Source organism: Nilaparvata lugens, chromosome 8, assembly GCF_014356525.2.
Source record: "Nilaparvata lugens isolate BPH chromosome 8, ASM1435652v1, whole genome shotgun sequence".
Taxonomy (NCBI): domain Eukaryota; kingdom Metazoa; phylum Arthropoda; class Insecta; order Hemiptera; family Delphacidae; genus Nilaparvata; species Nilaparvata lugens.
This window is the reverse complement of record NC_052511.1, coordinates 49,922,114-49,939,940: the sequence shown is the minus strand read 5'-3', so window position 1 is coordinate 49,939,940 and position 17,827 is coordinate 49,922,114. Positions and strand designations below refer to the sequence as shown.

General features: G+C 33.1%; 1 protein-coding gene across 6 annotated transcripts in view; it reads right to left on the bottom strand.

Moving 5' to 3' along the window:
• Positions 1–17,827, bottom strand: part of LOC111044179 (lysosome membrane protein 2) — a 224,715-nt gene that overhangs the window by 68,501 nt on the left and 138,387 nt on the right. For 4 of the 6 annotated variants that reach the window (XM_022329263.2, XM_039435000.1, XM_022329262.2 and 1 more), the window contains exon 3: positions 2,480–2,571. In XM_022329263.2, the coding sequence (XP_022184955.2) occupies positions 2,480–2,571 (92 nt within the window). Of the gene's footprint in view, positions 1–2,479; positions 2,572–6,040; positions 7,026–9,661; positions 10,016–17,827 lie in introns of those variants that run through there. The other 2 variants (XM_039434999.1, XM_022329260.2) reach the window with 2 other exon arrangements.

Below are 17,827 nucleotides of genomic sequence, written 5' to 3'. Positions count from 1 at the left end.
ACAATTCTCTAAAATGATCGTGTTTATATTTCACAGCTAGCTATACGTCATCTTATGAATTTCGGGGATGCGATATTTTGATTTTTCACATACTCACTCGCTCACTCACTTTTTACTATCCACAGCTGTTTCAGCAAAGGAAGAATTATCCTTTTAATGTCGTTCAGCGAGTTTTCTCAAGGATGAGACCTAGTGCAATCGAATTTCTATATTATGAACCTACTATGTTCCAAATTTTCGTGAAAATCGTTAGAGTCGCTTACGAGATCCGTTGAACATAAATAACCAGAAATAGAAAGAAAAATAAAAATCTCAGTAGGCCTACCCTTTTTGAATTATTTAATCACAGCATGTTTCGGACATTGATGCCATTTTCAAGTGATCATTTTCACTGTGATTAAATAATTCAAAAATGGTAGGCCTACTGAGATTTTTATTTTTCTTTCTATTTCTGGTTATTTATGTTCAACAGATCTCGAAAACGGCTCCAAAGATTTTCACGAAATTTGGAACGTAGTAGGTTTATGATATAAAAATTCGATTGCACTAGGTCTTATCCTTGGGAAAACTCGCTGAACGACATTAAAAGGATAATCCATCCTTGGCTGAAACAGCTGTGGATGGTAAGAAAGTGAGTGAGTGAGTACCCTATAATAGAGGGTAGCCTATATGGAGTGAGTGGCCCTATACAGAAAAGAGATGAATAAATAACCAGATATAAAAATATAAACAAATATACGGAAATTGCTCGCTTAATATAATAGGATTTATTATGTGACTATCTTCCCCACCAGGATGGTTACTACTAGATCATTTCCACAAGTGTGCAGGGAATTATTTGTTTCTCAATTTGTAGACTTATTGTAATATCATGCTGATAATTCATTGGAATAAAAAGGAGACATTCTTGTAAGTTTGAAAACCTATACCAGTACAGACTGGTAGCTTTCAAAAGACAAATACAAGGCTTCAATATTGTTCTCCATCCTGAACTGCTTATTATTAAATCACTTTTTATTATCAAATGGAACGACCAGCAGCCAAAGTTTTTCAATACATGAATTCATTCACTTACTGTGACAACGAGATCTTTCGGCAGATTCGCCATCTTCCTAGTTGTACTCATGTACTCTATGGCTAGGCACACACTAGTTCGTCAAGACAAGACAAGACATGATCAGACACGTTCAGTCACAATACTTCACATAGTTGCTCAATATCGGGGACCGAGCTTCGCTCTGGTGTACAAAAGTACAAACAAATATTACGAAAGAAGAAATTAATTTATAGTTCATACAGAAACGTTCTATCCAATCACAGTTGATTAATTCCCACAGGAATGCAAAAATTTCCCTCGCAAAGGCCCGGTTGCACAAAACCCGGTTAAATTTTAATCCTGATTAATTTCACGTGAACCAAATCAGAGAAGACCATTTCAAAGAGATGATTCTACTGGAATTAATCAGGATTAAAAATAACCCGGCTTTTTAGCAACCGGCACTAAGTACCTGATTGAATGATTACAAAAGTTCAACAGCTGAGTCATAATTTTGACACAGTCCCACACACATGAACTCGCTCACTCACTTCCATCATCAACAGACGACGAGTTAATTATTATCAGCTGTTTTTCCAAGGATGAATAATAATTATCCTTTTAATGTCCTTCAGGGATGAGACCTAGTGCAATCGAATTTTTATATTATGAACCTACTATGATCTGAATTTCGTGAGAATCGTTAGAGCCGTTTTCGAGATCCGGTGAAATACAAACATATAAACATCTAAATATCTAAACATTTAAATAGAAATTGCTCGTTTAATAGTATAGGACGAAGACATGTCTAATTGCAATGACTAATCAGTGTGTGTCGCGTCATAAGCAACTGTGTGAAGTACTGTGTCTGATCATGTGTTGTCCTGTCTTGACTAAGGCTAGGCACACCAGTTAGACAAGACAAGACAAGACGTGATCAGACACAATACTTCACATAGTTGCTTATGAAGACATGTCTAATTGCAATGACTAATCAGTGTGAGTTGCGTCATGAGCAACTATGTGAAGTATTGTGACTAAACATGTCTTGTCTTGTCTTGACTAACTTTTGTGTGCCTAGCCTAGATTCTATGCCCCAGTTTCACAAACGATTTTAAAATTTTAATCTTGATCGAATGTTACGAGAACCAATCAGGGAAGACTTTTTGAGAAGAAGGCTTCTCTGATTGGTTCTCGTGGCATTGAGTCATGATTAAATTTTAATAGTTTTTTGTGCAACTGAGCCTATGAGTACAACCGGAGACAAGCAATATAGTATACCTATGCTTATCCTTTATCTATGGTACAACCATGAAGATGCCGAAAGATCTCGTTGTTACAGTATAATTAATAAATTCGTTCATTGGAATAATTTGGCTGCTAGACGTTCTATTCAATAACAAAAAAGGGACAAATACAAATTTAGAGCAAAGTTTAGCTCACCTTGAGTATGAGATAGTCGAGCCACGGAATGGATGATAGTACGATTCCAATCGCTAATGCCAACAGCCCAAACATTATCACCACAAGACGACCTGTAAAAATAAAAAAATAAAGCATTTGTAAATATATAATTGATGAAGTTAATGAATATAATGGGATGTTCGGAGGACTAGGTAAAGAATCGAGCTGATAATTCATGGGTTGAAGGTATCATACTCAAAAAGATTGAGACGTAGACAATCACTTCGTCAAATGGAATCAATCGCCAATCTCCGGGCTGACAAATAATTTTTGAATAGTAGCTTTCATAGAATTTCCAACTAGCTGTTTACCCTGTAGTCAATATTTGCAGTAGCAGAAGTCTTCGGGGTGATTTACAGCATTTAATTTGGATTTTCGTTTAATAATAATTATCAATCAAATTACTTGACCCGTTGATGAAATCAATCAAATTTATTACAGGTTTTGGGTTTTCAAATCTAATAGGTTCTCAAAATACAAGTCATTGCATTGATTATTATTTGAAAATGGTACCATTACTAAACCCAGTTTTAAAAACATTTCCAACTATTTACGACATTCATCCCAATAATAATATTATTGATAATTCATACAGCATCATCTTAAACTCAATTAAATATTAATTGAGATGCGTTTAATAATAATTATCAAGCAAATTACTTGACCCGTTGACCAATGCAAACAAATTTATTAATTCAAATTCAATCAAACATATTATCTTATAGGTTTTCAAAATACTATTCATTGCCTTTATTACTATTTGAAAATGGAAGCATTTCTAAGTCCAGTTTCAAAACATTCCCAACGATCTCCGATTTCCATCTTAATAATAAATTGATTATTCATATAGCATCATCTCAAGCTAAATTGAATATTAATTGAGATGCCTTCAATAGCGTGGGATATTGACTCTAAGCCTAAATAATTCAATCCCACATTATCACAATTTTGTTGGAAACATTACTAAAATTCATTATAACTGTTTTTCCATACATAATCCGTACCATATTCCGTATCCGTAAAATAGATGATTTTCATGAGAATGTAACAAGAAAATATTGAAATAAAAGAAGGCCTATCATGAAATTGAGTGAATAGACCATCAAATGAACCATTTTTCTACAGTAATGGAGGTCATATTGTAATCAAAATAATATGGATATCTATGAATGAAAAACTTCATTCAAGAAACTATTTTATTTTGTTGCAACATTATCAATTTCTAGTAACTAGAATCTTCAACATCAAACAGCACAAGTGTGAATGGAACCATATGAATGGTAGTTGGCTGACGTAGAAGGTGGAAGGCTGTCATTGGTCGAGACTAGACTCCATTAATGATGATTCCTTGTCTCGGCCAATAGGAGCCTTTCACGTTGTTGTTCGGTCAACTACCAATCATATGGCCTCATTCACACATTATATTGTGATGCTTCATGTTGAAGATTTTAGTTCACTAGGATATTGATGATTTTTTCAACTAGTTCATTGTACTCCCAAAATATGTAGTTCTGACAACTTCAAATCAATAACTTTTAATTAATATATAACTTAATCTCCGTTATTTGTGTAATGAAAATAATAAACATTAATTGATGTTAAACATTTAATTGATGTATAACTTAATCTCCGTTATTTTTGTAATCGTGAAATAATCGAAGACTAATATTAGTAATCTAATAAATTCAAAATTGACAATAGATTATAACACCCACGTTGTTGACATACTAACAAAACCACGCGATCTGGTTCAAAATTTTATGTTTTGATAATAATATTGACGTTGTCTAGTTTCAGAGCTTTTTGAAACTCATCCAATTTTCAAACGTCATTTCTGTTCATGAAATAACTTGGTTCATCATTCTATGACATCAGGAATCGTCATTCAGCATCAGTATGTTTTTCAATCAATTAACTTCATGTCAATAAATAATTGAATCTTATTTTGGGTCATATCCGAATTTTCAACATAGATCTACGGGCATAGTATGGTAACAAAGTGTTCAAAAGACAGAAAGATATTGCTATGAAAGACTCTTGTCTTCGAACACGACCAGCTAGATTTATCTATAAATAATAATTATTAAACGAAAATCCAAATTAAATGCTGAAAATCACCCCGAAGACTTCTGCTACTGCAAATATTGACAACGGGGTAAACAGCTAGATGGAAATTCGATGAGCGCTACCATACAAAAATCATTAGCATTTGAACAAAATGTAACTTACAATTCATTTCCCATCTGTAAACATTTGTAAATCTACAAATTACATTCATTGTGAGTATCAATGTATAAATTTAGGTGGTAGTGCTTCGAGAGACATTACTTTAAAGTTCATAACAAAAATATTATCAAAATAAAGAAAGATAAAAATCTCAGTACGCTTTTTGAATTATTTTATCACAACATGTTACAACATTGATGGCATTTTAAAGTCTTATAGGTCCATTTTTGAGTAGCCCCATGCAGAAAAGAGATGAAAAATATTATCATATGATTTTCATCAACATTTATGATATGATTTACCTATTGTCATATTCATGTTTATTATAATTTGACTATCAAAGATTGAAATTCAGCTACTGATTGGTAACTTCTAATCAATTCTTGGGGAATTGTCGATTTCTTTATTGAAATTGATTCTTTTCTCCTATGTATAATACTAGAAAAACAACCTTCAAAGCATGTATCTAGTTTCGTGGGAGATAGATTGACACCTTTGACCCCCATTTATATTCAGGGGTAATGGGTCACAACATGAATCTGTACTCAATTATTATCATTCTTGTACCCAATTTACTAAAATAATACATTTATTGTAATCAGTTTGTAAAAAAGTGTTCTACAATAATGCACGCGCCTAGAAAATAGTTCAGTGATAGTGGATCAAATTAGTATGAAAATGCATTGCTAAGAAATGTATCAAGGTTACAATGACCCGGATAGTTTTGGTTTTTCCACAAAAAAAGTTATCTGCGTATTGTTTTTGAACATTTTTAAAGTTGTCTGGTGATATAGGAACATCGCGTGAAAGTGTTTATGTTTTTAAGTTTTTAATATTCTCTAAAAACTTATATGAAGTGTGTTATAATGGATATTTATTCATTTATTTATCTATTTATTAGGTTAGCACAAACAATACAATGATCGGAAAAGAAGAAACAGGCTACTGCCCAAAACTTCTAAAATTTTCTAATTTAGTTTCAAATCGGCCAATTATTATACATAGGTCATGTCCATTTCAATTTTCTACACCAAATCACAATCTGAGAATATAGATTAGAATAAAACAAACAATTTCAAATTTGAAATAGATTGATAGTGAAACTTTCGTAATAATGTTGCATTTCTGCTGAGGATGATGCCCACATAAGCTCAAGGCTTGTGCGCAACTGATAAGAGGGATATTGATGATGAGACAAGAATAAAACTAGCATTTTTCAAATTATTATGGTACGACCATCAATTTAATAGACTAATAAAGAGATAATTGAATTATGGAAATTGAAACAAAAGCATGATAATTTTTTTTAATTACCTTGCACAAACTCCTTTAACACATCACACGGGTCCACCTTGCTATCATCTTCCAAATACACTTCCAGAACTTTCTTTTTGGGAAGATAGTAGACTGTTCCTCCATTTGTACACATTGACACTTCAACTTTCTTCCCGTTTTCCTGTAAAATTCTATCCAATCTCTCTATTTCTCCCTTTTTATTCCCATTTTCCCTTAAAATACTCTTCAGATCGATAATTCTCTTCCCATTTTTCTGTGAACTCGTATTTGATTCAGATTTGTTGTTACCGTTTTCACGTAAAATTCTGGCGAGTTCCGTATTATTTGTTCCCAACTTTGAGTTGCGGTTTTCATTGAGAAGTCCAACGTTTTTCTTCTCATTTTCGATAGAAATTCTAGTGGCTTCCACGTTTTTATTCCTGTTTTCCGATAGTACACTATTTAGTTCAACAGTTCCACCACCATTTTTCATGAGAGTCTTATTTAGTTCACCGTTTCCACACCCATTTTCTATCAAGATTTTATCCAACACTACGTTACTAATACCATTTTCTATAAGAATTTTTCGCAGTTCAATGTTGTTGTGACCATTTTCTATCAAAATTCGATCCAATTCGACGTTTTTGACACCATTTTCCATCAGAATTCGCCGCAGCTCAACATTTTTATCCCCATTTAGAATTCTTTCTAAATCAGAGTTTTTCTCCCCATTCTGCTGTAGAATCAAATCGAGTCTATCCAACTTACACTGGCAACTGTCTATAGATTGTCCTAGACCTTGCATGTCGTGTCGTATGCGATTCAAATGCGACGCGATCGCAACGCGACTGCGATGCAACGCGCTACAATCCCCGCAGATCCAGTTTGCTGTTGAAACGGGTTTGCCACATATATGGCAACGTAGTGTGGAGCGATATGGGGACGAGCAGGGGCAAATTGCGCCTGGTTTGGTCATTTTCGGTCATAAATGAACCTGGGATCAACAAAATTCGTAATATTAAACCTACGTTGGAAAAAAATCGTAATAATAAACCTGGGTTTAACAAAATTCGCAATAATAAACCTGGGTTGAACAAAATTCGGAATTGTGTTTTTGAGAGAGAATTAATTTGTTTGAGAATAGGATTTTAAAGTGCTCGATACATGTGACTGGACTGGGATGACTGAGTCAGAATTTAGAGATGCTTGCATGAAGAAGGACATTTTAAATAATCAATATTATTGGAAATATTATTATTAATGGTCTTGATTATTGATAATTCTTATCTTAATTGGAGATACTATCACAGATTTATACAATTCTTTATTGATTCATACGATAAGAACATCATCAAAAATAATAGGGAGAGAAAAAATAAGGTAACCTTGTGTTATTCCTCTCCAAAGTTTAGATAAGGTTATACATAGATCGAAATAGGTTAAGTCTTGTAGTTGATCACTCTACAAAATTTTCATTTCTTAATTATTTCCACAAAGTAGATTTTTAGATTTAGATGATTCAAAGCCACAAATAGAAGAAAAATTTAACATTTTTATTTTTAAAGATTACGGCGTGAGTTTGTGGATTTGATCATTATCAACCTACTGTGTGAATGATACAGATATAGATAGATAGATAGGTAAATTACTTTTATTTACACTTTACAATTTCAAAAGTGATGTGGGCGAAATTGAGGCAATAGAAGCCCCCTCTTCCATTTAACCCACCAGATATGATAGAATGCAATGAATTTTTATTTCTTGACGTGGCGAAGTTTGGACAGTAATGTCCTCTCTATCATTTAATCAAGAATATATATGCATTGTGATGGAATAAGTATTGATGATTTCCACTTTGGATTAGTGTCACGTTCCGTTTTAATCTCAAAATGCAACTTTTGTAACGGTATTTTCTCATCAAGTAATTTTGTTTGTTTCAATAGGAATATAATGTTGCTGACCGAGCGAAGTGAGGTTTATATATATCTTTTATATACAAGATTCAAGTCGACGGTTTGGCATTCCTCTTATGTTTAAATGTTTATATGTTTTTATGTTGCGCATTTACGGCGAAAAGCGGTAATAGATTTTCATGAAATTTGACAGGTATGTTCCTTTTTTAATTGCGCGTCGACGTATATACAAGGTTTTTGGAAATTTTGCATTTCAAGGATAATATAAAAGGAAAAAGGAGCCCCCTTCATACGCCAATATTAGAGTAAAAATCAGACTATAGAATTATTCATCATAAATCAGCTGACAAGTGATTACACAGATGTGTGGAGAAGCCAGTCTATTGCTGTATTTCCATAAGGTCTATAGTTTCAATCAGGTACTTGTGGATGAGAATACTGCGTGAGGTCTACTGTTCACAGAACTACTAGTAGTTCGCAGTTAAAATCTGACTTAGTCATAGCAGTCCAGTCAACGGTATTGATGAATCTTTGAGAAAAGTTTTTAAGATCCTTAATCAATAAATCATTTTCGACTCAACCTAATCCACATCAGTTGAGTTGATATTGGAAGGTTCCTCAGTAATGAAGGAGACTTTAGTGCCGGTCGCACAAAAGCCGGTAAAATTTTAACCGTGATTAATACCACGAGTACCAATCAGAGAAGCCGTCTTTTCAAAAACGCCTTCTCTGATTGGTTCTCGTAGAATTAATCACTGTTGACATTCAACCGGCTTTTGTGCAACCGGGCCTTAGAGTTGTGAATTGATTTTAGCTGATCTTGAATGTTTTTGATATTGATTGATTATTTTGACAGACGTCGCCTTCCAGGTTTTGTAATAATTTAGGTATTTTCTAATGGTTATTCCTATTATCATGTTGGATAAATATATATTTTGTATTTTACGATTATTTTCAATTTTCATGCTACATGATCATGATTTTTTGTATTATTAAAATATAAAATATTATAAATTTAAAATATTTTTTATAAAATATAAATATAAAATATAAGTATATTAAAATATAAAATAGACAAATCTCTAGTTTATTAAATTAATTAATTCATTCATCCATTCTTTGTTGGACTGATATTGAGAAGTTCCTCATTATTCATGATTATTCAAGGATTCTTTGAATGTTGCATTGATTTGAACAAATTTTAATTGTGAGAAAACAAATTTAAATTGCCAACCACTTTTTAAGTGTTAACCACTTAACGACTTAAAAAGTGGTTGACAATTTAAATTTGTGTTTTCCACTTTAGTGTTAAACATCTAACCACTTAAATAGTGGTTGAGAATTTAAATTTGTGTTTTCATTATGGGAAAGTACCACAACATCACTTACAACACAACTGTAAGGTTAAAATCTCAATTGATAATATGTTTATGATATTTATTGATTATTCTATTATCTCTGCATATCAGACAATATTTATAATCACTCTGCGCCTACGAAACGCTTTTAATACGCTTTTAAAACGCTTTCAATATGTATTTATTCATCCATTTAGCTGTATCAAAAATCAAGTCAATTAATTATGTTTAAGTTTGATTGAAATTGTATCATACAACAGCCTAACCAATAAACTTTTTTATTAAAATATTACTGGGCAAATAGGTTAGTTATTATGTTCAAAATGTATAGTTTTTTATATCTTTCTTTTATTCACTATTATTGGATTGGAAATAATCACTCAAATCACCTCCAGATTAAAAACTACTTTCTCAACCAGACTTCCACGTTTAATTTGAGGGACAGGATCTGAACAATTTTCCACAACACTGTACACGAATCCGAAGACATAAAATTCGACGAAAAATCAATTAAGAACTGGAAAACCATCGACTAGACACCAGTCTAACGCTAGAAAATACTAGACTAGATCATCTAATAAATTTTTAGCACTCAAACCGAACTAATCGCACGATTTTTGAATACAATTTTTCGGAAGTGCTCCGTAAATTAGAGCTGATAGTTCAGCTTCTATCTGCGGGAGCTAACTGTTCACATTGTTGATGAAAACAATTCAGAGATGGTCAGTTATCTTATTTTATCAATCATTCCGAAATAATTGGAGATACTGCCTTGAAATTATCTCTCCTAGCTCTGATACCATAGTTTCTGATTTTCAACCCGAGTGGAACAATTTTTTCATACTCCTCCCTCCCACAAGCTTGAACATTGTGACGTATTTATTACGAAAAAAATGTTCATTCATTCACTATATATTTTCAGTGCATTGAAAACAATTTTTTTGCAGTTTGAAGGTCTGTGATATGAACTGAATTCAAACTAATACAATACTTTTTTCTATAAAATATATTACGAGGTTTGCATTGATAAAAATTGTGATGAGATCCGTTATTATGTGATTGACAATCAGTTTATTGAAAAGCTTGAATGAATCTGAGATAAATGGTGCAGCCTTCATTAATGTAGTAGACCGTTAAGTAATTAACTCAGATTTGATTTTAATTAACTGTCCAATTGTGTTAATTTTAATTGTAATTTTACAAGATACGAATGTAATTAAATTGATTGTATCAAAGTTCAGTTTTTGAGATATAAATACAGAACTGCATTTTTGTAGTAAATCTTGTGTAATTTGTGGCTTAAATTTGGAACTTGCTTACAATGCAATAGGACTTGAAAAACGTGATTTCTATATTGATCATTGAGGGAGTTTGTAATACAAATAGTAACAACGCAAAAAAGATTATCAAGCAGTGTTCATGGTTCATTGGAGCAACTTATGTTGTCTAAGCTATGACAAAATTTGTTACTTTGTTGTACTTGTTTTGTATCACGCAATATATTGCTAGGCTAGTATAACTAAGTTTCTAGTTCATTTTCATTTCAATTATTGTGAATTAATTTGAAAATGTCAACCAGGTTTTTCTAAGCTTCAAGTTCACCTGGAATATTTCTAGAGAACGTTCATAACTCTTCAATTTTTCAATTCAAATCAATTAATTTCCCATTTTTTACATTTCTTCTTAAAAATTCAAATACTTTTAGAGAAAACTGCACAACTTTCAAGCAAATTACAGGTTTCAATGTAAATTTAAGAATCAGCCGAGCCAGAGAGTATATAATGTAACACATTACATCCTATCATAGAGAAATGATTACAAATAAGCTTAGCTTATGCTAACATAACTTATACTATCTTTTCTCTATGTCCGAACTTTCCAATACTTATCAATAGAGGCTTTCACATTTCATTGACTAGTGTTGGGATTATTAATGTGAAACATTTCAAACATTGCTTAGATTTAGGTCTTCAAAAAATGAAGTACTTCAGAATGTTATACTCCGATGCATGTCTGTCGTTACGCATCGTCAACGATTTACGATATGAATAATACACTTAATACTTAATATACTTATGTAAATTTCATAATGCTATTGTACTTGTAAAAAACATATGTACTTTGCAAGTCGTCAAGAAAGTGCTCAAAAATTGATGAAACAATACAGTTGGTACGCCTGATGGATCAAGAAATTCAAGACTTATTGCAAAGAAGCTGGTTAAATTTTAACCGTAATTAATTCCACAAGAACCGATCAGAGCAGCTGTCTTTTCAATAACGCCTTCTCTGATTGGTTCTCGTGAAGCTAATCACGGTTATAATTTAACCAACTTTTGTGCAACCGGCCCTTGATTCTAGTGTTCTAACGATTGACAGATTGTGGAAGGTATATTTCAAATTTAAAAATTAGCATTCAATGTTTCCCAGATTTCAATAAACTCTCATATCATTGAATGATTGAGAGAGTTTTGTTCCATAAATATACTACAGTAAGGTTATTTCTAAGCAGAAAAATAGGTATACAAAGCCAGACATAAATCTAGCGCTGAGGTAATCCCGATTTCATGGTGACAGAGTCACAATATACACCAACAATTTCGGCCAGGCTTTATCAATCCGAAAGGTTATGCTCTTTCACAATACGTGGAAACAAACTGGTTGTAACAGTGTGTATTCTGTGTTACAACACAAGTATACAGTACGCACAGTAATTGTTATTGCTGTACTTGAGAAATTTTTCACGTTTGAGAAAACTCTCGATATCTGTGTTGTCGGATTTAGCTATTTTATTTTCAACCGTTAATTAGTTGTGTGTGATATTTTGTAATATCCTTGCTGCGGCCTTCCAACGGTGAATTAGAGCAAGACGGAGATGTATGAAAAATTGGAATGTGGAGCTTCTTCAATGAGTTTTCAGTTGAGTAGATCTTGATGTGAATAATCAACTGATGGAGGAGTAATGCATCATGAGATCACAATAAAATAATGAAGAATAATCTTTATTTGATTCATATATAATATATATGATTCTAACCAATTCTTATTTGATTTTGTTCAATGAATGTGGTTGAATGAATGTGTTTGTTGTGGTTGCAAATCCCTTCAAACTAAACAATTTTTTACATTAAAGATGACACCATTTGTGTCGAAGCATGTTTGTTATTTTACAATAAATGAGTTCCATTTGTATTACTGCTGATAGACATGGATGAACAACATATATAAAAATTCAACATAAATAATGTAACTTTGTTGAAGTTCTGACACTGTGTTACTAGTAAATATTTGAAAAAACACTTACTTTTGTTGTGTGTTTTTCAAATATTTACTAGTAACACAGTGTCAGAACTTCAACAAAGTTATTATATAGTGTTTCGTCATGGAAAGCAACTTCAAATAAATAATTTATTGATTCACGATAGCGATATTATATAATTGATAGTTGACAAACAATTTTCAAATATTGAACGCGTATGGAGGAAATTTATTACGCGCAAAACAGCAAAATATTGACACCACTAATATACGCGGTATTAGGATTTTTGACTTTCGTTTTATATTATAATATTAGTTCTTTCCTCACTTTTCTCCGTAGGGGTACTTGAAAAGGTACTTGATTTTTGACAACACTTCTATTTCATTTCAAGAATAAGTTCATTCCTATTCGGAAACCGTGCTATGAGAGTTCTTTTGAATCCACAAGTTCTGACTTACTCTATTACATCATAACATGTGAATAATGTAACATACACACTTTTCAAATCATACAAATTATTGTATAATACCATAGAGAAACAAAAGCGTAAGTTAACGCTATTGTTTCTCTATGATAATACTCAATAAAAATCTGGTGTGGCGCACTCACACAACTTTCCTTGTCATTATGAAAATTGATCATCTGACGCTAGTGTTCACGCGCATCTCAAGTCTACTATTCCAAGATCCATCTGGTGACATGACAATAACGCTGGAGACACACGAGGTCTGCTACCTCTTCATAGTGAATGATTTTAATAGAATCAACAGTTGCCAACAGTCTGCAATTGAATAATCACATTTTCTCGAATTCCGAGCTTATTTTCAATTTTAGGTGAAAATGTTACTTAACATTAATTGTAGAGATTTTCATGCTCAATCTTTTCCACTTTTCGAATTTTTTGTTCAGATTGTATCTGAAGCTTGATAATTGGGAATCTAAAATCAAACTTTGCATAGATGGGGCTGAGCTCCTGGAATTTTCACAGATATGAGACTTATGGCTGTTGACAGTGCTTATATTAGGTATGAATTTGATCAAAATCGTTGCAGCCGTTTTCGAGAAAATCGCGAAAAACCCTGTTTTGACAACATTTTCGCCATTTTACCCGCCATCTTAAATTGCATTTGATCGAAATTGTTCGTGTTGGACACACACACACAATCATATCCAGACCAATACCCAAAAACCACCTTTTTGGACTCAGGGGACCTTGAAACGTATAAAAATTTAGAAATTTGGGTACCTTAATTTTTAATACTTTTCTTACCTATGGTAATAGGGCAAGGGAAGTAAAAATTCGATGGGGTATAATATAGATGTTATGAATGGTATTAGTTTTGAGTAGATAATAGTGAGTAGCAAGTGTTTCCTATTATGGATTTGTCTGGTAATTCGGGTTCAATTTCACTCTAATTTTGTTTCGGCTGGGTGCTTGTTTTCAGATTTCATTTCATCATCTCTCATTCATTCATTGAATCATAACAAATGGAAGCTATTGTGCGGCATTGTCATTCGTCACCTGGGCTTAAAATACTCTTAAAGAGTTGCATTTGTAAATAAATAATTCGATTTGATTTGAATTTGTTATTGTAAAAACAAGATTCAATGAAAGATAAATTGATAACGTCTTCAAGCTTCAAGTCAATAATGAAGCTCAAATCGTCAAATACAGTGAAACACAAACTGCAATCCTGGAAGTAGGAAATTAAAAATCCACTACTGTAGTAAAAAGCCGAATCACGTCAGCCTGACGTCATTCCGAAGCCACAACTCAACCGATGATTCAAGATCGTATAATCCCAATCAGAAATATTGCATTTCATAATTCCACACAACCATAATTATCCTGTTCACTTCTGAGGAAAATTGAGCCGGTCAATGTTAACTGTCCACTTTCCCGCTTTCTTTCTCTCTTCCTCTTCTACTACTCTTCTCCATTCTCTCTCTCTCTTCATTCGTATTCACTTTCTTCCTGATTCACATCAAACCTGCACAAAAAAAAAGTTGGCGTCCTTCTTAAAAGCTCAGCAGCACAACTAACTGTGGTGGTCTAGTGGTGAGATTCACTTGAACTGGCTGCATTGTTTCAATGGGAAGAATTGATATTATGCTATGAGGAGTGCTGACAGTTTAAAGTGAATCTCAACTAGAGAAGAAACTCATAGATCTGTCAGCATTGGTTAAACGGGAAGCATCAATGTTGTGCCACAAGGAGCACTGTCAGTATGAAGTGAATCTCAACTAGAGAAGAAACTTATAAATCTGTCAGAACTAGTTAAACGTGAAGCATTAATGTTGTGCCACATAGAACACTGTCAGTATGGAGTGAATTTCACCGTACTACATATAGAAAGTGAAAAGAGGGTATTAACTCGAGCAAACCGTTCAGCTTGTAAATTATAGCTTGCGGAATAACTAGTTTGGGATTCGGTGCTAATTTTATACTATTTACGAATGGAATGAGCACTTCCCGCTCATCACAGACAAGTGCTTCCAAGAATGTGTGCAGAGCATGCACTGTGATCGTACGACGTACGACGTAATCGTACGACTTGGATCGTACGAGTGAGTTTCAGGTGGACAATTTCTTCTTAAGGTGCGTACAGATATACGCGCCGCGAACATGAGCAATTCACTTTTAATCAGCTGATGCCAAGCTATCAATATCTTATATTTGATATAGATATAAGATATTTTATAAATATCTGAGATAGATATTTCATATCTGTATCTTACTGTTTCTGTAAATACAGATATAGTCAGCTGATTAATAGTGAATTGCTCATGTTCGCGGCACGTATATCTGTACGCACCTTTAAATATGACGTCTTGATGGATTATTGACTAATAAAGTAAGATTGGGATTTGAGATTTTCAGACTTCTGTTAATTTGATTGTAAGGAGATCTCTAGTGAATTGTGTTTTGTGTATGACTCGCAAGATGTAGCTTCATTAGAATTTTTCACTTTTGGGATGAAATCTTAAACAATAGCAAAATTAGTGGCATATCAACACATATTCATATATAATTGATATATCAATGTTATCATATAAAGTTTGTAATATGAATTAAAACAGGAAACACAAGACATAAATAGATTGAAAACACTTAAAAACTTACATTAGAAACGGAATTTTCCGTTGGATTTCAAACTGTACCACTCTCGGCTCGGTTGAGAAAGGGAACACAGTTCCCGAAAATTTTCGTTTCCAATGTAAGTTTTCAAGTGTTTTCAATCTATTTATGTCTTGTTTCTCCTGTTTTAATTGATATTACAAACTTTAAAGTGTTTTCTGTTATGTGCTACAAAAAATATAATCATATAGTCTAATCATATATAACATAGTCATATAATCATATATCCTAATATTCATATATAATAGGAGCTCATATGCTTTTTGTAATCATGTCTATATTTTGAATAAACTCCTCTGATCGTGTTACACCCTCGACCAGAGAAACTATTATTATTATTATCATCATTGAATTATTAAATACTAAGGGCCAGAACTTATGATCTTTCAACTTTCTTCAATAACAATATTTTCATCAACTACTCCCATAAGGGCCAAGCCACATTAGTATTTTCTCAGACCAGTCGGTAGGGCAGGAAAGTCTCTGATTGGCTGATTATCAGCTGATTCCTGAACGCCAACCCAATTAGCCAATCGGAGAGCTTCCTGTCCTGTCGACTTGTCTGGAAAACGCTCATGTGGCTTGGACCTTATGTGAGTAGTTCATGAAAATGTTGTCATTGAAGAAAGTTGGGAGAAATTGGAAGACTCACAAAAATGCAACTCATCAGCAGCTTGACAAAAAAACTGATTTCGTTTCACACTGGAAGTCATTTAATTGTCTCTTTTGTTGATTATAAGTTCTTGATTATAAGGTCAGTTTATTATCGTCTCTTATAAGCTAACTATTGAATAATTAAATATTTATACGCTTGCCATTCCCTTTTGGAAGGGTGACCACTTGTAAAGTCAACTCTTCTTAATATCATTTATAAGTCTAACAATTGCATCACGGTGGTTTGGAACCCACCTAAAGCTGTTTGCCCACGCATCTCCTACTTTCATTTTCCCATAACCCACGCACAAGGCTGGAGATCATGTGAGCGTCACTCTCAGAAAAAAAAATTGCATACACAATCACATTATTCTAAAGACAAATTATATAAAAAATGATAATTATGCTGAATTCGTTTTGTATTATTTATTGATTTCTGTGATGGGTTGTATTCATAAACCAAATTAAGGTCAGATTTTAGCAGATGTTAAGCCTAGTTTACACATCGCCAATTGGCGAGACAGTTGTCTTTGGACAATAATTGTCCACATACAATACATAGAATAATTGTCCAAAAAGAAATGTCTTGCCAATTGGCGATGTGTAAGTTAGGCTTTAAACTGAGTTTGAGCGACAGTTTACACTAAACTAACAAAAAATCTTATTATAAAACCCTTTTAAAATCATATGACTAGATCCAACTGTCGCTCAAACCTAGTTTTCGTCTCTGGTGGAGACGAAGTATTTCACAAGACATGCAGCTTTGAATGTGGAAATTGGCCATTTTTTGTGTATTGGAATATGGGCTTAATCTGACGTAATTTAATATGATGCATGATGCTAGACTTTTGGACCGCCTTGACGAGTCGAGAAGAATGAAGTGTAGTACGTTGAAATCTGAGCATTGTGTCAAAAGTGTTTGAAATTTTGATCCTTGAGGTGTCCTTAAGAGCGCCTCTCCACTAGGAAATACTGAAAATGAAGTGTATCTAACGGGTGATTCTCATAGGACATAATCTCATGAACTCATGTCATTGTGCGAAAAATCAATGTGAGGACAATGTAGTTGGTGATGATGGTTCAAGCTGAAAATTAGGTGTTTTCCACAATTAGGAGCATTGTTGTCAGGTGTACCTGGAAATCTATATGAGATAGAGTGCTCTACTTGATCTCAAATTGTAGAGCACAAAAGTACGGCCAGAGGGATTTTGAATGATACATCTAAATGGTAATAATCGGAAGATATTGTTGATCAAAAACTAAAATTCATAAAAATTGTTTTTTTCTTCAAATTTCACTCATTTTTGAAAAATCATAACTCAGTACTCATTGAAGATAGAGGGTAACAAATTATCTCATTTTATTCAGAATTTTATAATCTGAAACTAAGGCGTGAACAGATTTTTCTGTCCGATTACGAGATTTGGCAGAAATAGCTGAAAACTGGAAAATGAGCCGAAAATACGAGGTTTTTGGGCCAACCTGTATCTAGCACAAGGAAATTTT